Source organism: Prionailurus bengalensis, chromosome X, assembly GCF_016509475.1.
Source record: "Prionailurus bengalensis isolate Pbe53 chromosome X, Fcat_Pben_1.1_paternal_pri, whole genome shotgun sequence".
Taxonomy (NCBI): Eukaryota; Metazoa; Chordata; class Mammalia; order Carnivora; family Felidae; genus Prionailurus; species Prionailurus bengalensis.
The window spans coordinates 91,757,740-91,782,427 of NC_057361.1; the positions used below are offsets into that span (position 1 = coordinate 91,757,740).

The 24,688-nt window shown below is 43.1% G+C and overlaps 1 protein-coding gene across 1 annotated transcript in view; it reads left to right on the forward strand.

Moving 5' to 3' along the window:
* Positions 1-24,688, forward strand: part of PAK3 (p21 (RAC1) activated kinase 3) — a 120,888-nt gene that overhangs the window by 90,863 nt on the left and 5,337 nt on the right. Inside the window, 5 exon segments of the mRNA XM_043570614.1 lie at positions 4,781-4,829; positions 5,195-5,307; positions 7,055-7,172; positions 8,567-8,666; positions 9,628-9,824. Coding sequence (XP_043426549.1) covers positions 4,781-4,829; positions 5,195-5,307; positions 7,055-7,172; positions 8,567-8,666; positions 9,628-9,824 — 577 coding nt within the window.

A 24,688-nucleotide genomic window follows, 5' to 3' on the forward strand; every position in this document is an offset into this window, starting at 1 on the left:
CTTTTGATCAGTGAGCTATGCAAGGTAATCCAAAGTTATCATTCTAGCTGAAAAGAAATGTATTTCTTTGAAATGAAGGAATGAAATCTTTTCTTATGAAAAGAAAATGATATTTTAATTAGTTCCACCTTAGGTAAATGTAAAATTCCTGTTAGGAATTTGGAAATCAAATATCTTGGAAACTCCCAGATATTTAAATGAGATGCCTAATAATAGTATAATATAATATAATATAATATAATATAATATAATATAATTCCTAATAATAATGGCTATTATTATCATATTAATGGTTATTACATTAATAATGGTAACTATTATTATTAGGTTGGTTGTTGCCTAATATATTCATTAAGTTCCCAAACTATAGACTATGGATGATGATGGTGATGATGATGTCAGTGCTGATGTGTATTGGCAATGTGTTTGAAGAACTGGCTTTCACCACCGTATACATTTAATCCTCCTTTATTCCTGAGCTACGTAGAGGTTAAATTACTTACCCAGGGTCACACAACTAGAAACTGGTGGGATTTGAACCCAGGAAGGATTGAGCAGATGGGGGCAAGGACTGTGGTTCATAACCTATGAGCAGGCAAGGAGAGCACTTGGCTCAAAGGAATAAGTGAAGGAGAGACATTCACATTCATACCAGTTGAATCTTAAATTGGTGGACTATGGGAAGGCATCAGAGCTGTCGTGTGGAGAAGTGTTTGAGGTGCAAAGATCAAGTGGGAGGCAGGGCACGAAATTGTATTCTGCAGGTTAGTACCTGAGTTTGCGTTGAGGATTCTGTGAGGGCCAAAAGTTGGGCCGACCAAGAACTTATTGATCAGAGCTGTGAATTCCAAGCGCCTGACATGTTTGGGGGTGGGGGGTGGGGTGAGAAGAGGGGTGGAAGAGAATGTCACCATTTTAAGGCTGGGAACAAGAGTTGAGGAAGGAGAAAATGGCTCCCCCTGGACAATTGCATGTAGGCGCTAAGGTGGGAGAAGGGAGAATGAGAAAAGCTAATTTTTTAGTTAATAACTGATGTTCTACAATTTCAGGGCCTTTAGGCCTCTGTGGATTAGGGATTTGTGGCAATTCTATACCACAGAATGCCACAAAATCCAGGATATTGGGATTCCAGTGTTAGGACTCTAGCAATTTAAGACAATGAAATGCTGACGGAGGTTGGGGGGCCCAAAACCCAAGGATTTGAAAGGTAAATCTCTAGAGATGTTAAACACTAATCCCCTTTGCACTCCAAGTCAATCACAAGTTTAGCTCTTAGGACAGTAGAAATGGGATTGGGGGCAGGGGACAGGGTGGTGAATAGGGGAAAGCCACTGGGGCAGGGATGTTGGGCCTCTCTCCCTAGCAGCTTTAGCTGGAGCAGCTCCTATTTTATATTGAGGGATTTTTACATATGGTTTTGTTCAATAAAGGCATTCCAAAAAGAAAGAAAAAGGCAAAAACACTAAGGAAAAAAAGGGACGTGGAACCTCTATAAAGCATTCCAGTAAGCCCCCTTTGTCCTTTGTCCTTTTTGTTTCTTTTTAAGTTTATTTATTTATTTTTGACAGAGAGAGAGAAAGACAGAGAGAGAGAAGGGGAGGGGGGAGGGCAGAGAGAGGGAAAGAGAATCCCAAGCTGTCAGCACGGAGCCCAGCGTGGGGCTCGATCTCACATCCGTGAGTCATGACCTGAGCCGAAATCAAGAGTCGGCTGCCCAAGCTACTGAGCCACCCAGGTGCCCCACTACCTTTGTCCTTTTTGAAAACAGGGACAAGCACTAGCAAGGATGTTTTGGCTTGGAGATGGGGAAGTAAATTGATAATAATAGCAGTTACCGTGTTAAGCGCCAACTCTGATCTGGGCACAGGACTGAATGCTTACATAGATTGTGCCTTTCAATTTCCTGTGGGTCTGTGAGGAAGATGCTATCATCTCATTTTGCAGATACTGTTACTTTTATGGCATCTGAAGGAAATGTGCAAGAAAAGGTATTTTTTAAATATTTATTTATTTTGAGGGAGAGAGAGAGAGCATGTATGAGCAGGGGAGAGGCAGAAAGAGAGAGAAGGAATCCCAAGCAGGCTCAGCGCTGTCAGTGCAGAGACAGATGTGGGACTCGATCTCATGAACCACGATAATCACGTTCTGAGCTGAAATCAGGAGTCAGATGCTTAACCTCAGACTGAGCCACCCAGGTGCCCCAAGTAAAGGCCTTTTTGAATATAATTCTACAAACAGATTTAGGTAGTTGTTCGGGGCTCATGCAGTTGAAATACACACCAAGTCAAGGTGATCTATTCTTTTGAGCCCAGGTGATTCTGAGTTCAGAAGGACCAATCACAAAGTGGCCCCTGAAATCAGAAATGTCTGATAGCTTATTCCACAAGGGAAGTGTTTTATGTTGGTTTATGTAGAAGATTCCTCCACAGAAAGGAAAGGTTTTGTTGCAGTTGCATGTTTGTTTGAAAAGACTTTTATTAATTTGTTCATTCAGCAAATACTTAATGAGCACGAACCGCGTGCTCTGAGCCCAGAATGTCAAATATACAAAACTGAGAGGCTGATTTCACATCAGCCTCAAACCTGAGGAATTTCTGAAACTTGTAAGTCCTGCTTTAGGTGACACCTGTTGAGTAAGGGCAATTTTTTAGTCAAGTTCCAATAGATATGTATGTACCTATGCAGAATGAAGAGAGAAGAATTTGTAGATTGTACATCATGAAATTCAAGAACCTTAGAATTTAGGGAGCTTGGCTGGCTCAGTCAGTGGAGCGTGCAACTCTTGATCTCGGAGTTGTGAGTTCAAGCCCCACGTTGGGCATAGATACTACTTTGAAATAAATTTTTTGGGGCTCCTGGGTGGCTCAGTCAGTTAAGCATCCAACTCTTGATTTCAGCTCAAGTCATGTTCTCATGGTTTGTAAGTTCAAGCCCCAAGTCAGGCTCTATGCTGATAGCACAGAGCCTGCTTGACATTCTCTCTCACCCTCTCTCTCTGCCCATCCCCCACTCATTCTCTCTCTCTCTCTCTCTCTCAAAAAAAAAAAACCCAAAACCTTTAAAAAATAATAAAAATAATTAAATAAATTTGAAAATTTCAAAAAATAAAGAACTGTAGAAATAAAGTGGCCCATTTCCTATATTTTACAGGTCAGAGTCAGACAGACTTGGACTATAAGCTGTTTAACTTAGGGCAGGTCACTTCACCTCTCTGAGCCTCAGCTTCCTTGTCTGTAATGTGGAGGTAATAGACATAAGGTGATTTATATTAAATCCTTAGTGCATTGTCTGACATGCACAACATGCTCCATATATTTTTACTGTTCTTGTGATCACTATTTTCTCAGTTGAGGGGACTGAAGCCCAGAACAGGGAAGTGACTGGCCCAAGGTCACACAGCTTGTTGATGTTAGGATAAATATTAGGACTCAGATCTCTCTTAGTAGTCAAATAGTCCTTATACTACCCCACTCATTTTATTCATTAGGAGCAGTAATGTAAACTTCCTAGGCTTAGGAGAAATATTTTGGTTCATCCAAGTAGAAGAAGGGAGAAGAATGGCAAAGAAATGGCTGACATAAGAAAAGAAATCCTGGACCCAGAAAACAAAAGAGAAAGTGATGTATAGAGAACAAAGGAGAAACAACAATTACTAGAAATTTTAAGTAGCAATGTTGGAGCATTACCGTGTCCTGTGAATCACAGGACTGATCTCCATTCTTATTCCTTTACTCACCACAAACATTTCGATGAAATTGACGGGGTTTTCCTTTTTCTTGGGAATAGAAGTAGGGATGTGGTTCAGAATGCATGTGTGTTTCACAGAACGTTATCACTGTGAATTCAGCTTCACTACACAATTTCTATGTGCAAAGCAAAGACCCCTACAATTGAAGTTAGAATGGGAGCATGAATACTACCAGGACCTTAGGAATGATAGATTTTTAAAGGGTGGTGGGTTGGAGGGAAACGTCATAGAAGCTGTTGAGAAATTTTGAAAAAAAAATGTCTCAATAGTAAGGCTGTGTTGTTGTTAAGTTGGTGTAGCTGCAGCACTAGGTAAGTACGGCACTGAGTGTGATTGATTTGTTACATAAAAATATTCTTAAGAGTCAGAAATCTATGAGGGGCGCCCGGGTGGCTCAGCTGGTTCAGTGTCCGCCTTCGGCTCAGGTCATGATCTCACGGTTCGTGGGTTCGAGCCCCACATCGAGCTCTGTGCTGACAACCCAGAGCCTGGAGCCTGCTTCGGATTCTGTGTCTCCCCCTCTTTCTGCCCCTCCCCAACTCATGCTCTGTTTCTCTCTGTCTCAAAAATAAACAAACATAAAAAAATTAAAAAAAAAAGAGATATCTGTGGGAAAAGCACTCTGTCCATGTGCTAAGAGGAAAGGTTAATTTACAGTTGCCTAAACAAGAGATGATGTACTGTTTCCTAAACCGTACTTCAGTTTAATCAGAGGACTACAATGTTAGCTGTTGCCACATCCGAGGAGTATTCAGAATATTCCAGGAGCTTCCTAAAAGGAGCAGGGCCATTTTGCTCAATTCATTACTGCATAGTGCTGGAAAGTCCGACTGGAATTACTGGCCCACCCAAAGGCATACATTAAGACTGTTTCAGCTGTAATTACCACACAAAAGGGGCGTTCTGTGGTTATTTCATCCTTGAATCTTGAGTTTGCTGATTTCCCTCTCCTAAAAATGACATTTTATTTCAAGTAAAATCTATGGATAGCAGCTGGATTGCTTATTCATTTGATAACTTTCACCTTCACAGGGCATCAGGTACTGTTTATACAGCGCTAGACATTGCAACAGGACAAGAGGTGAGTGCTAACATTCAATCCTGATTTTTTAATTGTCCTTTAATTCACACGAATCACATTTCTTCTTTGATAGCACCTATGTCTGATAAAATGGGTGGCACTGGGTTGACGTGGGAATCTATTTCATAGATGTCCAAAGTGTCTAAAGTGGATGGTTTACTCGTGATTGACCAAAGAAAAGGGGTATGGGTTTGTGGCACTGAGAAAGAGCCTAGTAAGATAAAGAATTTGTATGCCTTACTCTGTGTGCCAAATATATATATATGTATATATGTATATATATATATATATATATATATATATATATATATGCGTGTGCGTGTTTAATGACTGTAACTCATTTGTGCATTTTAATCACCATTCAGGTGGCCATAAAGCAGATGAACCTTCAACAGCAGCCCAAAAAGGAATTAATTATTAATGAAATTCTGGTCATGAGGGAAAATAAGAACCCCAATATTGTTAATTATTTAGATAGGTAAGTGGTTTCCCTCATTGTGTACTTGTTTTCTTTTCTTGGCAAATTATTTTATTTAACATCTGTTCATTTAGCATCCGTTCTCCAAATACTTCTCAAATGCTAGAAAAACCTCGCGGATGCTGCAAAAGAGTAGAGTATCACATCTATTGCTAAATTTGCACCCACTTTTCTTTGTCCACCATCAAACATTTGAAGACACATTTTATGGTCTCGCTTCTAAGCATGAGCAGTTTGTGTAATTTCCTTTTGAGCATCGTGGCTCCATGTTGGCAGGAAATAGACTACTGCGTATAGAGGAGAGCTGCGGTGTTTTAAACACTTCATCAACTGTTTGGAGCCAGTGCAGTCTCTGGGTGTCTAAGTGAAGAGGGCTGGCTGTAATGGCCCCGCTTTAATGGGCGCTTTGTGATTAACTGACAGTGAGGTCTAGGGAATTGAGACTTTAATCTCAAACCTTTTTCCTAGACCAGGTAATTAATGTCTCTTTCATCAGTGGTATTAGCAGTGGGTTATAAATAGGCATTTAAAGACAGCGCTAACTCTTCACTTGTGGTTAACATCTGTCTCATTCAATTTCAGTAAGTGTTTGTTTAGCACCGCTGTGCTGTGTACTCTGGGGGGATATAAAGGAAGTAAGACTAGGTCTGCAACCTCAATGAGCTTAAAATCTTGCTTTCTGTGTTTTGTGCCAGGTGGACCGGTGGGAAAGAAAGAGGGGAAAAGGGAGATTAAAAAAAAAAAGGAGTCAAATTTTACAGGCGAAGCCTATGTTTCATAAAGTGCCATTTAGGGACTATCTGTAGCAGAGGGACTTCACTCTGCTTTTTTCATTTTGTCAAAATGGCATTTGTACAAAATGGAGATTTCTAGGATGCTTTCTGTTACTGATGAGGTAGAGCCTGTAATTTTCACATTTAATAGGCTCCCCAGGTGAATCTTATAGGCACTACAGTTCAAGCACCACTGGATAGAAAGTCTTGCTTCTTATTGATGTCAAACTTAGGGCAGGACAGGATCAGTGGGCTCACTCCATTCTCCAAAATTTCTCTCTCGCTGAGTTGGGGCGGGGAGGGGAAGAGAGACCCGATCATCCTGCTACTGTGCCTTCAGATGACTCCAGATGTTTTGAATTTTGTCCAAATTGTAGGGCTCTGGTGACCTTCCTCCCCATGTTTGATCATCTGCACGTGCTCCTCAATAGGTGCCTAAAGAAATTGGGCATGTTGCCCCTGATTTCTGCTGGAGGATTGAGACCTCAGCACAGTAAATCCATTGTGAACAGGAGTCTTTTTGATTCAGAAACTGCTTGAAAAGAGTTCAGTAATTAATCCAGTAGCCTCAAAATCAATGCTGAGATCTGAATGCATATCTTGCAACTCTGTATACCATGGGCCAGTTCAGTCCAAGAAGTCAACATTATGGCATATGATATAACATAGTGGCTATTCACTGATCCTGTTTATTGAAAGTAGCTTTTATAGTGGAATGACTGACAGTAGTCAGTCACCAGAGGCCTCCTTGCTCTTTTCCTTCCTCCATGGTGTGCCGTTATATCTGATGATCCTTTGACTTTCATGCATATTCTCTAATGCTAAGGAATATCTCATCACCGTCATGGATATTTTCCTCTTGTTATATAATATGGCCAAATGCAGACATTAATTGTAAATTACCTTAATGGGGATATAAAAGAGTCCCCACTTCCTTAGACCTGAGTCAAAGTCTTTTTATTCTCTTCTTATAGCTACTTAGTGGGTGATGAACTATGGGTGGTCATGGAATACTTGGCTGGCGGCTCTTTGACTGATGTGGTCACCGAGACCTGTATGGATGAAGGCCAGATAGCAGCTGTGTGCAGAGAGGTAAGAAAATAGAGCGTTTCTAGCAGATGACAACACTAAAACCGGCAGTTCTTTTTCTCTGATTATCCAGAATGTGTAGAACATCAGAGCAATGATCGCGTGTCTTTTCTATGAAAAAAAATTGGAGAGCCTAACTTCAATTTAAATCCTTTCCTAATCGCACTTTCCGACCCTCCCTTCCCAGCCTGTTGTGTATTCTGGTCATTTTGCTATGGATCTTTTGAACTCTGTTATGCCATTCGCAAGGTGAATGCTCGGCCTGCATGTTGTAGTCTCGATGAACACGGAAAATAGCAATGGTGGCACAGAAGTCTCTTCACATTTGGGGGGATTTTTACACACTGATGATTTTGTCCTGCACGCACAACGTGAGCCACGTGAATTACAAACCACTATAATCCCATCATTCTCGAGAAGGCAGTTTAAGCAAGGTCCTCCCTCAGCCCAGACAGTCGTTGCTTTCACAGTCCAATTTGGACATCCCTCACCCCCCTCCAGGGGGCCTGAGTCTGCCTCTTTTCCAATAACGGTGTCATATCCCTGGTTTTGAGCTAAACGGAGGACATGTTTTCTTATATTTTTTTCAATATTTAAAAACACACCCCTCTTTGGAGTCTCATCCGGGGCATTACCCTCCACCCCATTCATTGTGGTGAGGTTTTCTCTAGACACAAATAGGAACTCTGACCCACTGCTGCAACTTGAAAACCAATGGCGGGAACACAAAACCAAGTAATTTCGGCCAGTCTTTGCTTGCGTTTTATTTTAAATGGTTTGCTCAAATTTCCTCCTCCCTTGCTCTCCTCCCATCTGCCTTTCCTCCTCCCCAAGGATGCACGCATATCCACCAAACACATGTATTTTCTATTCATGCAGTGAAGCAAGCTTCTAATCCTTAGGAGAATATTCTACCCTGAGTCTACGGTTTCCATGTTGCATGGTGCAAAGCCATTTCCAAGCAAGTAACTGTAGCCACTTCATAGACTAGAAGTGGTTCCCAACCATGGCTGTCCATCAGAGGTAGCTTGGGGCACTCGTTTTAAAGGCAGATTCCTGGGTCCCACTTCAGGCCTACTGAATTAAATACCGTGGATACAGAAGCTTAGTACACCTGTTTAAGACCAAGCTGAATCCGTACCCTCCAGATACTAGGTCAAAGTATGATTATTAATTGGTTAGTTTGGCTGACTCAGAAGCTTTTATAATGTATTCTGCTAAGTTACAGCATTGATGTAAACAGTAATGTGATTTCAAAATGATAATACAATAGTAATCTATTTTCCTTGACAATGCAAAAGTATGCCTTTGCCCCAAGTATATCTAGAAACGAAATGTAAATTGTTTTAAATTCTTTGTGATATAATTAGAACTTTTTTTTTTTTCTGATTCAATAGTGCCTCCAAGCTTTGGATTTCTTGCACTCAAACCAAGTGATCCATAGAGACATAAAGAGTGACAATATCCTTCTTGGGATGGATGGCTCTGTTAAATTGAGTAGGTATTTTGGTTCAGATGGTGTTTGAAAGAATATTGGAGGATTTCTGCTCATTTACTGTCTATCTTGAGATGAAAATGGCTATTGAAGGTGATTGGTTTAAAGGCATTCAGAGCCCAGTTTGAAGTAAAGAATTTTTTTCTAATTCTGTGTTCCTGTAGATCGTGGCCAGATTCTGAGGGGTTAACATTTCAGAATTTCTAGTGACTTCTATCTGCTGGATGATAAATACCTAAATAGAAAGCTGAAAGATTCTATAAGTTAAAAGGAACAGTAATGGGGAGGTAACCAGACTGAGGTCTAGGAAAAATGACATCACATTCATAAGTTATTTCAGACCCTTTTAAAATCAGGGCCACTGGAGAGATCAGGTAATAATAGATATGAGCTAGGGAGTTGTGGAAGCTCAGTGTCGAACAGAAGAAGGTACAGCCGTATCTGAAAGTGATCTATTGTTAAAAAAAAAAAACATAAGAAGAATTTGGGGCACCTGGCTGGCCCAGTCATTTGGGCGTCTGACTTGATTTCAGCTCAGGTCATAATCTCATGGTCATGGGATCAAGCCCCTTGTTGGGCTCCGTGCTGAGCCTGCTGGGGATTCGCTCTCTCCCTCTCTCTCTGCCCCTCCCCTGCTCATGCTCTCTCTCTCTCTCTCTCAAAATAAATAAACATTAAAAAAAAAAAAAACAGGGGCGCCTGGGTGGCTCAGTCGGTTGAGCGTCCGACTTCAGCTCAGGTCACGATCTCGCGGTCCATGAGTTCGAGCCCTGCGTCAGGCTCTGGGCTGATGGCTCAGAGCCTGGAGCCTGCTTCGGATTCTGTGTCTCCCTCTCTCTCTGCCCCTCCCCCATTCATGCTCTGTCTCTCTCTGTCTCAAAAATAAATAAATGTTAAAAAAAATTAAAAAAAAAAAACCCAGAGGAATTTGACTTGATTTTAACGGACTTTTCTTCTCTGCAGCTGATTTTGGGTTCTGTGCCCAGATCACCCCTGAGCAAAGTAAACGAAGTACTATGGTGGGAACTCCCTATTGGATGGCACCTGAGGTGGTGACTCGAAAAGCTTACGGTCCGAAAGTTGATATCTGGTCTCTGGGAATTATGGCAATCGAAATGGTGGAAGGTGAACCCCCTTACCTTAATGAAAATCCACTCAGGGTAAGTAAAAAGAAAACATAGGTAATTCAGCCCCAGGAGAGGGGCCAAATGTCATTCCTTGTCTCCACCAAAAGTGCCCAGAACAGGCCCTTCCCTGAGACAAGTGACACAGAAGCTCCAAGTTCTACTTCGCAAAATTACTGTGAGCTCATGTCAGTATCTCTTAAGGTGTCTCCGCGGTTTTTCCAGGTGCTTTGATATCAGGATTTCTAACGGCAGGGGTCTATAAAATTCTTTAGTATCTCTTTCTACTGTTAAAAAAAAAAAGCATAGCTAAAAAAAAAGTGAGATGTGGGAAGAAAAGTATTTTTTATCACATGCCATGGTTAAATGATCTATCTAGGAAACACTTGTCTTACAATCACGTTAACAAAGTGAATAAACGCATTTCCAGGACACCTCTAATTTTTAAATTAGATTTTGTCTCATTGTCAGTAATGATTTATTGAGCAGCCGCAGCTGGGTGGGTATCGAATGGAACACGAGAGAGACGCCGTGCCAGCCTGGTGGAAGCACAAACTTAATTAGACTGTCTAGTAGAAAATTAATGGAGATAGTTTGTGTTGGGCAACTCAGTTTGCTACTGCAGAAGCAGGTTTGGTCCTCATGTGGTCTGGTTACCTCTGGAAAGAGAAAAGCTCCGTTTCACAGCCTAACACCATCTTTATTCAGAGATAAGCCATGGATCACGAGAGTAAAGGGCAAAGGAGCAGGAACGAAACGCCCACTCAGCCCTGAAGTGAGCCAGCAGCTATTTTGTTGTGTAGAGGCTAAGGGAGAGCCAGAAGCTGTGTTACATATTTAAAGGGCATCCCGCTTTTGAAAAAGGAAACGCGCACACATTCAAATTCTACTCTCAAAACACAAATAGGGTGCCAGCGCCAAAGGCATCCTGTGTATTGTTTACACCATTACCACTGAGTCTAAAATCGAATTTGGTCCTTGGTATAAACAAATTGTCCTCGGCAAATGGTTCGGCGTCTACATGTTAAGCTGATAAAATCCATCTTCAAGCCAGATATACGTGGCTTTCTGGATATGTAAAGCAACGTACAAACTAATTGTCTAGTTGTTTTCACATTGAACCTTTTGTAGTTGGGAGCTGTGTTCCCGCGAATGGAGAGGGGGACAGCCTCCTCCTCGTCCCCTCCTAATTCCTCTCTGGCACTTGGCCTCTTGTCCAGTCCCTGCACTGATTAGAAAACAACAGATAGGAGCAAATGCCCTAATGAATGCTACGGGCTATTGCTCTGGTCTCATGAAACAATCTGGAAGTGAGATGTGCACATTGATTAGCTGCCTGCGGGGCTGAGTGGAAAAGAAGGGGCATTTTCCCACCGTTTGTGGGTCAGCCCTCCATGAATTTAATCAAGCCCACCCCTGACCTATGGACCAGCGCATCAGGATAATTACTTGGGCTTATCCTTATTGTTTAACCACCTTTGCCCATTAAGAAATAGCAGTGAAAGAACACATCAGGCCTCTTGTTTCCATGGATTTCCTCCACTAAGTCTTCGGAGTTTGGAGGCACTAAACGGATTACAGCTATTTTGCTTTCTGCCTTCTAATGAGTAATTTACAACCTGCAAAATTTAAGGATTAAATAAATGGTGCTGTAAAGCAACTGGTCTCGGTAATGCATTTATTACCTTCCTCAGTTCCCCAATTACAATTGATCGCTCTTTAGCTAGGCTGTTAATTGTTAGAAAAAAAGGAAACAAGTTTTAAATCTTTATAGGCATCTTCCAGCCTAGGATTAGAACTCATAATGAACAGCTTGTCTCTTAGAATCCACAGCCTTGTATCTAAACAAGTACTTTCAGATTAACAAGCCACCAGGTTCAGGAAGCCTACATTAAGGCCATAACAAAAAGACTTGTCAGAAAGACCACCCTGCTGAATTCCACTGATAAGGATTTAGTCTAACTTTGCTCATTACTCTCCGTGTGTGATCAACCCCCAATGACTCAATCAATCAACAGGTCCATATTGAGCCAGTGCGCTCTCTCTCTCTCTCTCTCTCTCTCTCTGCTAGGTGCCACAAGTGTTTTTTGAGTTTTGATTTTAAATATGTTGCCCTCGTGTTTGCTTAGAGAAAATACAAGGTCTTGGGATATATGCCCTTATTTGGGATTTGCAAAATGTGGTCTCCAAAACCATAGAGAGATTGGAGAGGAAAAGACATAACATGAGCCTGTAAGAAACCTGTATTTTCTTGGGTCCTGGTGACCAGGCTATGTGTGGGGAATTGCAGAATTACAGAGCTTTGGGAGAGGTATGAAAGAGAGGTAGATTAGTCCTTCTTTCTTTGAAATCCTTCCCATACTACCACCCACCCACCCCTTTGGGCTTTGAGGAGGAAAGAAGGAAAGAAGTGGAAGGAAGCAGCGTGGTAGAGGGTAGCACATCATAGTGAAAATTTTGGCCCGTGTAGTCAGGTGGATCCGGGTGTGCCCTGCCTCCACAACCTAGAACCTCTATAACTTTCAACAAGTCACTTAAAACCTTTGTAACCCTGTTTCCTTTGCATAAAATGGGGGTAATACCTGTCTGGCAGAGGTAGCGTGAACACTAAATAAAATAATGCATGCAAATCACCTAGCACAGTGTCTAGCTCATTGTAGGAAATACATATATATGCATATTGTTTTCCAGTTTAGACAGGGTTCTGTAAAGCTCTGCCACAGAGCTTTGGGTTTGGTTTAGTCCTTGGCGTGGGAACCTGACATCACTGGTTCTTAAAGCTCCTTAGAGAGATAGATTTATTATACAAATAGAAAAGTCAGAAAGGAAAAAGAAAGGATCCTTAGAGTGCTTTTTACACATTCATAAATGGAAATTGGATTCCCCACTTCTGCAAAAACTTCCCCTTCACGGTAGCTATACTCCGGTCCCCGCAAAAAGTAGACGGTTCTGCAGAGCTCAGTAAAATTACAATGAACAGGTAACACAGGAGAGGTTCAAGGTGAAGACTGGGGCTGTACATTTGGGGGCTTCTTGCCTTTTGTTGTGGTTTTGTGCGTGTGTCTCTATTGGGTCAGTTACAACCGAGCAAGCTCTTTGTGAATGCTGCCAGTTAACATATCGCTGATGCAAGGAATCAGCTACTTCCCCCCGCCCCTAGTTATAAAGTGGTTGGAATTGTTTGAATGTAATTCACTCCGTACTAACTGACCCAGTTTGCTCATAAAATGAGTTTTAAAGGTCGTAGAATTATTTACTGATGTTATGAGGTTGGTACCCTTCCAGAGACAGAGAGGAGACAAGCTTCTTACCGTCCCCCACTGCCTGAAGTCTTTGCGCTCAACATAATTGGCCTCGAACATGTTGTTCTGTGACCCATGGACATTTTTAGTGCAGTCTCCAGTAATAAAGTGCCTCGTTTCTTCTGTTTGCCAAAGCGACGGGATAAAACCGAACTTCGCCTGTGGATATGCCAATCAGTGTTGGTGTTCTGCTCATCTCCCCAACTTTTTTGTGAATTGGAGATATGTGGTCTAAAACCTGTGGTCACAGTGACCCGCTTCTAAGTAAAGAGGGACGATCATTTCCATAAAACGGATCTTTTGCTTGTTTTTCTCAGCCCCAAAAGAGTACCCCTGTATGAACTTTGCATTCACATGTAATTGGGCTGTTCTTATCAATGAGTTTTGATGGAATTTGGTATTTGTGAAATGTCCCAGTGACATCCGGTTGAGGTCCCTAGTGGACGGTGGGCAGATCCCTTTTTTACATGTGACTTTCCAAACCTTTATCCTAGTTGAAATGAACTTTAAATGTTGTCTTTCTACCCTTGCTTCAAGCGTCTGTGACACGGTAGCAAGCATTGCATGTTTGGAAGGCTGTTACTGGTATTAATAAGGGACGTCTGAATGCTAAAAACAGTATATAATGTAGGATGCGAACCACTGACCCCATACCAGTGGATCTGCCCCGTGGTTGTGCACTGGAATCACCTAAGGAGCTTTAAGAACCAGTGATGTCGGGTTCCCACAGCAAGGACTAAACCAAATCCAAAGCTCTGTGGCAGAGCTTTATAGAACCCTGTCTGAACTGGAAAACAGTTCTTCGCCAGCCCTCTTTGAGCATGATTCTTCAACCAGAAAAGATCATACTGTTATTCTGTACACATTTCTCCGTTTCCCCTAAAAAAATAAAATACCGTGAGTAACTCTGTCAGAGCCCTGTTGAAAAATCCCTTTGCACTTTATGGCATTTTCTGATTTCCCAGTCCGGTGGCACTATTAGAAAAAGGAATGACCTTAGCTCAGCATATACGTCCATGATACGCCATTTCTTTTTCAATTTTACTGATCCCAAAAAACAGAGTTTATCATGACAACGTGTTAGCTGCTGAGTACATTATTTATTATTTATTATCGGTGATAATAAAGCTATCAGTCTGACTGCTCACGATTAGGAGTGCATGACCCGGATGGCCAGAGAGAAGGGAGGGCACGGATCAAAAATCGGTCCTATTGCATACCCTACGAAGACAACAAGGCTCCCTGTTCTCCCTTTCCCCTCACCTAAAGCACTGCGCTAATGTCAGTTACTCTTACCCTTTATTACAGCACTAGGGAAATTCTGGTTGGCTTGGATGTCTAGAGAAGAGAGTTAAGCAGGAGAGAATCTCTAGCAACTGAAAAACAGCAACTAGGGGCCAACGTGCTTCTAGCTCCTCCAACCACTGGAACCTGTGCTGTGGATTGGAATGTCTGGCTTTGATGGCGCGTGCTCATTTGGAATTAAAGTCAGACATAAACTTCCTGAGCGCCGGAGAAGCAAGCATACTTTGCTAGCACTCAGTCAATATTGTTTTGAATGTATTTCAGGAAGAGCTGGGAGCATTCCCTTCTTTTTCCATAAACCACTGTGGAACAGCAAGGTTTGCTGATGGTTTGTTGACACTCCTACTCTGAAGGCAAACCTGTGCCTGAAAGGAGGGGCGAGTTGGGACCAACTGCAACTAAAATAATTATAGAACGGTAACAGGGTTTCTTTTTAATCAGTAAAAAAAAAAAAATACTGCCTGTCAAAGGATAGACAGCTCTTAAGAATCATTGGTTGTCAGGAATTTAGCACAGGAAAATGGGACCTAGCCATAGGAAAGCTGCAACTCTCATTTAGATTGTAATTCAGAAGCAGACGGCTCAGACTGGTGAGTTATGACCCGGAAGACAGCCAAAGAAGAAATTGATTCCACAGCACGCGAAAATCTGAGACTCTGACCAGGCAAAGAGGAGGGAAAGGAAGATCAAAAATGCAGTGACCGGGGACTTACTGTTGGCCGAGACGGATAGGCCCTTATCCTGATATCACCTTATCATTCCTTGGTGTCCTTAAAGCATGACTTGGGAATAAGCCAAGGATGCCTATGCCTGTTGCCCGAATAGCTACCAGACCCATAACGAAGCAGTTAAGTCCCTCGAAATCAGAGCCCATCCTAAACAGACAAATCACGGAGTGTGCTGATGGGCTTTTGCCTAGTGAAATGCCCACTGGCATGTTTTATCCTGTGGCGTTTTCAGTCTGTGTTTTTGCCCATGAAACATAACGTCACCGAGAAAATCTGGGTTTTCTTGACTACTAAAGATGATTTCTAACTTTTGTCACCATTTTCAAACATACCTTTGTCAATCTGGTTGCGACATCATTTTAGAAGACCCTTTGCATCCTGATCAAAGGATGCTCTGAGATGTCTCACGTGAGCTTCTCAGCAGAGAGAGTTTAACTTGGTGAAGGCAGTCTTACTTCTGTAGCTGGGAGAGGCAAAGTGCTAACATTGTCAGGAACAAGCTGATCTTTTTGCCGCTTCTTCTGCTTCCTTCCTTCTGTTCCTTCCTTCCCTCTTTCCTTCCCACTTTCCTTCCTTAATTCCTTCCTTCCCTAACTTTTCCTCCTCCTCCTCTTCCTCTTCCTCTTCTTCTTTCTCCTCCTCCTCCTCCCTCTCCCTCTCCCTCTCCCTCTCCCTCTCCCTCTCCTTCTCCTTCTGATTCTCTTCCACCCTCTCTTCCTCTTCCACCTCCTCCTTCTGTCAGGAATCGTCCCAGTGCTTAGATGGCAAAATTCATCATCACCTTTCTTCCACGAGTGGCCAATAAATGTGAGAGGATGAGACAAAGAGCTTTCTATTGTCTCTACCACCTGTCTACATTATGCGAATTGAAGAGTGATTTCTCTTCCCAGGTGTGCCAGTCAGGAAGTCCATGACCTTGCACAGGTTACTTCTTCCTTGGCCTCCATCTTCTTGTCACTTCAAAGAAGTGGAGCTTGATGAGATTATTGGTTGCCAGGAGACTTCGCAAGGCCCTAGAATTCTACGGAGCTCCTTAGGCTTAAAGGGCCCAAGGGAGAGGTCACATGGCTATTGATTCCACCAGAACAGGTCCTCTTTAATTGTTTTTCTGTATTGGGCTTCCACATGAGCGGTACCTAAGGAAAAGGAGAAACTCATGAGTCTCTGACTCTGATTCTGTGTTCTTGAGCTGTAGGTAGGCTACAGCCTTCCCTGACGGCTGGAAGAGCCATGTGTGTTGTCTTTAGGACTGCTTCCAGAAGAGTGACCTTCAGGAAGCAGCTCGGAGATGTCTCTCTCATCACCTCCTGACTAAATCTGTATCCCATAAAGAGGGAAGATCCCCCTTCTCCTACCAAGCAAAGATACTTGACCATGTTGGGAGTGAAAGAAGGCTGCATGTAGGGCCACACAGCCCGCTCTGACAGGACTCTTGGGGAGAAGCCGGGAAACAACACTGCAGTGATCGAGCTACTATAGGGATCCATAGGCTGCACTCTGGGGCATGAAGGGAAGAATCATATGCTACCATGTACAGAGCTGGTCAGCTGACCTACTGCTTACAAAGTAGAAGTCGCAACCAATTGATGTGAGCAACATAATGCATGTTTCACAGATCATGCCGTGGTTGGCTGTTTTGAACCCAATACAGTAATTTGGGTGAAAAGCCCAGAAGAATCAGGGAGTTAGTGCCCTACCTCCTCTAATGTTCTAAAATGAGACATGAAAAATGTGTCGTGTTCAATGGCACCTTAGAACCAGAAAGCAGGTGCGGGTTGTAGCGAAAATGGGAGGTGAAGAAGCCAATACACTAAAACTACAGGCAGTGCTTTGAGAAATTGTATGCGAGAAGACCAGAGAGATAGGGCAGTAGCAGAATGGGACTGAGGATCGGGTCCCTTTGGCCTCCCTGATTCTTTAGCTTCTATCTTCATTTCTCTTCCTCTGGGTTCCATCAGCCACCCTTCTCTCCCCATTGTCATTTGGCCCCTGTCCTTGCCCTGTGATCATCTGCTCCTTCTGCTTCCCCCAGCTTTTCTCCTCCACCTCCTGTCCCATTTTGCTTTGTCTCTTCTCTGTGCCTCTGCCTACTTTCATCCCCACTTCCAGATCCCCTCTGGTTCTCAATCCTGGGTTGCCACTTGGGCTGCCCTGGGGTTTCGTTGTGAACACACGTAGCCTGCTCCGTGTTTCTTGACAAGCACTATTAATCCTGAGAGATTAGAACGAGCACACCCATTGTTGGAGTCATCTGGTCTTTATTTTCTAGCAGTGGCCAGTCCTTGATGCTCGAAAGGAGCACTCTAAAACTAGACCAACACCTAATCAGTTAGTGGTACCTAATTACTTTTTGCCATCAACCTGTAAGAGGATCGATCTGTAATAGGTTCCTTTTGAATGACTTTTTAAGGATTAAACAAAAACAAGCACCGTCCCCCCCAGCCCCATGATGTGGTGACAGATGAGAACCACTATGGAAGACAAATAGGGAACAGAATGACACCACATTGCATACTCAGCGATCACGCTGGACCGTTGGGATAAATAAGTCAACGTATGGAAGAAAACATTAGGTGTACTATAGTAATTTCTTACTGCATATTTTGGCCCATTCGTTTTCTTCTTAGAAAGAAACATTAGGGCCTTTCATGACATCCATAAACACATCAGAGGTAGCAGTACACTCTGGCCTTTGACCTCTGAAATCCCAGGTCATGAGTAAACTAAGCCATGAGGTGTCAAGTCACTCGTTGCCAAATAACTCTCATAAAACACTCAAAGGTAGTTGGAAAGCCTAAGATGAGGGAGGAACCAGGACAGCAGGAGACTGCAGAGTACAGAGCTGCTTATAAACTCTCAACATACACATAGACACTGGAGAATACAGTGTGAAACCCTCTAACTGGTGATCTTTGTTCCCCATTTCCAAACAAGTGGAGAACGAACGATTGACCTCAAGAGTGTCCATTTCCTCTGTAGAGGTAAAGGCGAACTTTTCAGTGTGCCTCATTCCTTTTAAATGTTTATTTATTTTTGAGAGAAAGAGGGAAGGACAGAGAAGGAGGGAGACAGAGGATCTGAAGCAGGCTCTGTGCTGATAGCAGAGAGCCTGATGCCTGCTCCACCCTCAGGAACCGTGAGATCATGACCTGAGCCAAAGTCGGACATTTAACCCACTGAGCCACCCAGGCGCCCCAGTGTGCCTCATTTCTTGAGGAGCCCTTGTGTGCCTCTGCTAGGAGAATTCCTACCTCAGAGACTGCAAACAGTGTGAGGTGTTATTTGCAGTGGTCAAGAGCAAGAACTCTGGACTCACACTCCCTCGATTCAAATATTGACTTCCTCGTTGCTAGTTGTGCGATACTGGACAAGCTAAATTAGTCCCACAGGTCTCAGTTCCTTCATCTGTCCCCGGGGGATCATAATCGAGTCTACCTCAGTGGGTTGTTGTGTGGATTAGGTCACCTAATAGTAATCACTGAATAAATGTTAGTTAGCTATTAAGACTTTCCATGGACATAGTATTTATAGAGATATTGAGACACAGATGAATAGCCTTCTTGGTCTTAGAGTTCAGTTACATTGTTTTGTTAAATAGATTTTTATTGGCTAGGTTGGGAGCCTTTTCACCATGTATAACACGATTTCCGTGGGAAAATGTGTTTTGAGTCCCAGATAGTCAACTTAGAAAGAAATATTTGTACCACACCCAATCGTCTTTGTAAATTGAGCCTTTATATCGGTGTCGGAGCCTTTCATGGTTACTAACACATTGCCATGTAAGTCCCCTGGTTTGTTTCCTAACATCTTAATCTAAACTTTATAAAGTGTTATAATGAACTGAAGTCACAAACTGAAGCTTTTTAATTAAATGGTTAGTCCTGTTGCGAAACTGCCTTAATGAAAATTTATTGGGTACATATGGATTGTTTTGGGGCCTCTTTGGAGAAATGTGGTAACTTCTAAGATGACTGCATTGATCTTTTTTAACCGAGGAAATTGCCAATAAGGTAAATTGAATTATTCCTTCAACTGGGTAGAGTAGTTTTCTCTGAGTACTTAGGAAAATTTTAGATGCACGTTGGAGTCAGTGAAAACTGTGATGTTTGTGTGTTATTGCCAAGAGACTTTAGAGTTATTATATTTTTTAATTTTTTTAAGTTTATTTATTTATTTTGAGAGAGCATAAGTGGGGGAGGGACAGAGGAAGAGAGAGAGAGAGTGAATCCCAAGCAGGCTCTGCACTGTCAGCATAGAGCCCGACGTGGGGCTTGAACCCATGAACCGCAAGATAATGACCCAAGCGGAAATCAAGAGTCGACCACTTAACCAACTGTGCCACCCCGGCGCCCCTAGAGTTATTATGAAGAATTCCAGAACATCAGAAACTTCTAGGTAACGTGTATATCAAGATCACCATGAAGGAAGCCACCGTTTTATGCCCCGAGGTTGTCCTTCTGACTTTACAAACAAGGTCAGTAGGTCATACGGCCTGCATTGCCCCACCTGAGGAATCAAACAGACCTTGCATAATGATATAGCAAAAGACTAATCAAGACTGCCTTCGCTGTTCAGAGAAGACTACATTCCGGAACTATGTTTCAAGTTCCAGAGACCATCATCTTCTCCCCTTCCTGTCTGGCTTTGCCCATGCAGCATATTACCATGTTGTGGCCATCTTTTTCCAGTTTTCGCTCCCTTCGATGCCATCCCTTTCCAGAGCTCTTTTCCTCCTCCCCCACCGAGGGCCAGGTCATCAGAAGTTACCACATGCCAGGCCTGTGCGACTCAGAAAAGGCGCTTTGGTCATTCTCTGTGTATCTTCTCGTATGTTGAATGATTCACTTAAGCTCTGAGCTTTAATACCTCGTGTATCCAAGTCTGTTATAGTCCCAGCACAGTTAGGTGTGTTCATAAATTTTGGCTCTCCTTTTATTCGGCAACGAACGCATTTCCTGGGCACCTGTTTGAGGCTAACTGTGTCTGCAGGGTAACCAGTTATCCCAGTTTGCTAGGGTACTGAAACCCAAAACAGTCCGCAGAAAACCAAGGTGGCTGATCACCCTGTCTGTGTGGGAGGGAGGGAGAAGGCTTGAAAGACGAAATGCCACGTGAAATAGAGCCTCAGCAGCAAGGGGAAGTTCACCAGGCGCTTATGAGAAACGGGGCTAGCATTTTAAGCAGATATTAAAGAGCATTTCTTATTCAGAGTTCAGTGAACAGACTGGCTTGAATGGTATGTGAGCTTTGGCCAGTGTGTGTACATATGTGGGGGTGGGGGAAGAAGGGCTCTCGGGTAAGAAGAGAACACACTGAGGACCACAAAGACCACGGGGGCCCAATCATGGAGGACTGTATATGCCATGCTAAGGAATCCTTACTGGATCCTGGGGACCAGTGGTTTTCAAAAGACGGTAGCGAGCCCTTGGTTCAAATGAAACCTTGCTTGGAAGCATAAAGAAATAGAGAAAAAAGAAATATTTCTCTCATTGAAACAGATATGTGTGGGTGCAAGCTCCTAGAGCCTTCACATGTATCTCCCTGTCCCGCCTCTTTGGAGGACTATTTTGGGGAGTACAGTTTGAAAACCACATATGTGGACCACGGAGGAGCCAACGAAGATTTTTTTCTAACAGCCAGCTCATTTTTTCTGAGTTTTCACTAGCTCAAGATAAAACCACACTGTGATCACTCATGCCGCGATCTATTTTCCCTAATCTTTCTTCATGTAAGACTTGACTTTGTTAGGGGGCGCCTGGGTGGCTCAGTCGGTTAGGCATCAGACTTGGGCTCGGGTCGTGATCTCACGGTTTGTGGGTTCGAGCCCCACATCGGGCTCTGTGCAGACAAGTCAGAGGCTGGAGCCTGCTTCGGATTCTGTTGTCTCCCTCTCTGTCTCCGTTCCTCCCCCACCTGCACTCTGTCTCTGTCTCTCTCTCAAAAAAAAAATTTTTTTTAACACACAAAAAAGAAAAAACAGACTTGACTTTGTTAGTAAAACCCTTTTTGCTGTGATTGTTGTATTGGTTGCAACTGTATTTGTCTCCCATTAGCAGAGCAGCGGGTAGCAATTTTCTTTTTACAAAGATAGTACCCAGCTTACACGCAGGACGTGTTCCAAAAGTTCATTTTTAAGTTAATTATTTGGAACTCAGAGTACATTTTCCCATAGAAGCAGCATTGTGCGTAGTGAGTAGGTTCCCAGGCCATTCCACAAAGGCCAGTTTAGCCCATAATATAACTGAAAGTGTGGATTTTTGCAATGGAAATTAGTTGGATATAATACTGTTGCAATTAAAACGAAAACAATAGTTGAAAAAAAAAACGTCTGAGTTTTTGTTTCCCTCAAGGGTTAGCACTTGATGAAAAGCAGGTTTAATCCTAGGAAGACAAAGAGAAATACATGAGGAGTTTTGTGTGAGTTTGGACGGCACAGCTTTGGAAATTTTTTTTTACATAATGTTTGGGACGGTTTCGTAAATAAGAAAAGCAGTCGTGTTCTTGTAGAAAATTTGGAAAGTTGAAAAATATGTTTGAAAAATTCAATCACCAGTAATCCTACCACCCAGAGAGAACATATTGGTGTGTTTCCTTTCAACCTTTTCCTGACTATGTGTATTTTTTAAATCAAGCCAGCAGTATTAAGAGAGTGCATCCCACATGAACTGCTGTGCAGTCTTTAAAATGATATTTATAGGGGCACCCGGGTAGCTCAGTCGGTTAAGCCTCTAACTTCCGCACAGGTCATTATCTTGTGGTCCGCAGGTTCGAGCCCTGTGTTGGGCTCTGTGTTGACAGCCTGGAGCCTGCTTCGGATTCTGTGTCTCCCTCTCTCCCTGCCCTTCCCCCGCTTGTTCTCTCTCTCTCTCTCTCTCAAAAGTAACATCAAACATTTTTTTAATAAAATGATATTTAGGAAGAAGTTTTTAAAGCATCAAACAATATTTCTGATCTAGTGTTTGAGTAAAAGGCATTCTTGCATCTGATGCCTCGATTGGGGGCCAAGGTGTGTAAGGCTACCAACCAAGATCCCCAACCTTCAGTCCCACCGCCACCCCCACTCCCCACAACAGATATCAGAGTTCCTCCTTTTTGTAGAAATTCGGAAGAGGACGTGCGTTCTCTTCCAAGTGTGGTGAAGTTCATAGCACTGGCTCCTTATTCTGATTCTCCTTCAGATTCCTGAACTTTCTTCTCCTTTTCTCCGGTGTAGCACCAACCCTACTCATGCTGCACAACCCTGATGAAGGCCGTTTTGTAATTCATGAATAGAAAGAGGGGCACACGTTTCCTGAGGTAATGAGGCATGGACTAAAGAGAAGTGAGAAGGATTTGGGCAGAAGTGTATGTGTACTTGTAAGGCAGGAGATTATGTGGAGGAAACTGTATTGAGCCACAGTGGTCAAAGAAAGGTAGGGAAATGAAACCATGTAGCATGCAGGAGGACCTAGGGAGGGTGGAAACGAAGAAAAGTGTGTGTGTGTGTGTGTGTGTGTGTGTGTGTGTGTAGGCATGTGTTTAGGACCTGGCTTGGCTCACAGAGCAGAAAAAGGCAAGCAAAGGACAGTGAGTGTAGCGGAATTGTGGCCAGCAGAAATAAGAAAGTTTTAGGAGGAGGCAGCAAATTGTAAGGTGCATGGTAAGCAATTTTCTCTGAATAAGGGAACAAAGACGGTTTGTGAGGACAGGTGCTTGAAGCACTAATCGTCCGCGAACGAAAACACCCTGTTTGAACTCCATGTAATATATCTGCTGTGATCAAGCACCATTTGACTTCAGCCTAGTTGCTGATTTCCTAAAAGCAGTTTACAAACACATTCCTTTTTCACACTATTTTATTTTATTTTATTTTGTTTTATTTTATTAGTCAAGATTAGATTTGCAGCTGACTTGTATTTTGGCACGGAAGTCTCAATAGCTGCCCCTCTGCGTTTGCTGTTCATCAGTGAAGGAATTGAAAATCAGAAAGGATGGAGGGGTCGGGGGAAACAAGGTGTGGGTTTAGAGGGGGTTGTATTTCATGTGGCGTTTTTTTAATGTACTGGGTGAGAAAGCAAAAGTTTCATTGCACTGTATAGAAACTTGTGCCATTTTAATTCTCGGTCATCACCATGTAAGGGAATCTCACTCTGTGGGATTCTGTGGCTCTTGTGTCGGTGAACTTACAATTCAGAGATTCTGGGTTAAGGGGACCACAAGTCCTTGGCTAGTGATTCTCCGTGTTGGCTATAAATTGGAGTCTCCTGGAGAGCTTAAAAAATCCCGATGCCTGTTCCACCCCCAAAGATTTTCACTTAATTGGTTTAGGGGTGAGAACTGGGCGTGGAGATCTTTTAAACCTCTCCGGGTGACCCCCATGTGCAAGCACTTCTGGGACCTTCTAGTTTAGCCCATTGCTTTAATTACCCGTGTGGATTAAACCAGTTCACAAAGTGTGGTGCTGGAACTAGCAGCTTCAGCATGGGGACATGCTTGTTTGAATGCAAATTCTTTGGGCCCCCCTCCAGATTTACGGACTCAGAAACTCCGGGGGTGACCTAGGAATCTGTTTTAACAAGCCTTTTAGGTGATTCTGATGCATGCTGTAGGTTGACAGCCATTGAATTAAACAGTCCCTCCAAACCCATTCTCTTTTTGATGTTTATTTATTTATTTTGGGAGAGAGACAGAGAGCACAAGCAGGGGAGGGGCAGAAAGACAGGGAGAGAGCATGCCAATCGGGCTCTGCGCTGTCAGTACATGGCCCGACTCAGGGCTTGATCCTATAAACCATGAGATCATGACCTGAGCTGAAGTCAAGAGTTAGAGCCACCAAGGCGTCCCCTAACCCTTTCTAAAGTACACTTGTGGAGGTTTCTAGGCAGGAGGAGAGATGTCTTTACCAGCTGATGAAAACTGGTCCAGGAAAGGACTTTTTAAAAAATTTTTTTTAGTGTTTATTGCTAAGAGAGAGAGAGAGAGACAGAGCACCAACGGGCGGTGCGGGGCAGAGAGAGAGGGAGACACAGAATCTGAAGCAGGCTCCAGGCTCTGAGCTTTCAGCACAGAGCCCAACACAGGGCTTGAACTCACAAACCGGGAGATCATGACCTGAGCGGAAGTCGGCGCTTAACCAACTGAGCCATTCAGGTGTCCCCAGGAAAGGACTTTTATAAAAATACTTCTAATTATGTTAGGAGCCACGGTGGGCAAAGAAGAAAGAGGTAAGGGGGGAAATTATTTGCCACGAAAGCCCAAGCAAGTTCAGGAGGGAGCATGTCTTCATAATAGTTAGGGGGTTGGTCACATAGGCAGACATAACCCTGGTGGCAATACCTGCAGGAAAACTCCTACTTATCCTTCAAAACCCCGTTCAGATGCCAACCTCCACTGTGAAGCTTCCTCTGAGCTCTAGGGTAAACTGCTTCCTCCTTGTATTTACACAACACTCGCTATCTCCCTCCTTTAGCTCTCATCTCACTGTATTGTAGCTATTTATGTCTCTGTCCCTTACCAAATTGTGTGATCTTTGAAAGCAGGGCATTCTCATATTCATCTTTGGATATCCAGTGTCTAATACAATACC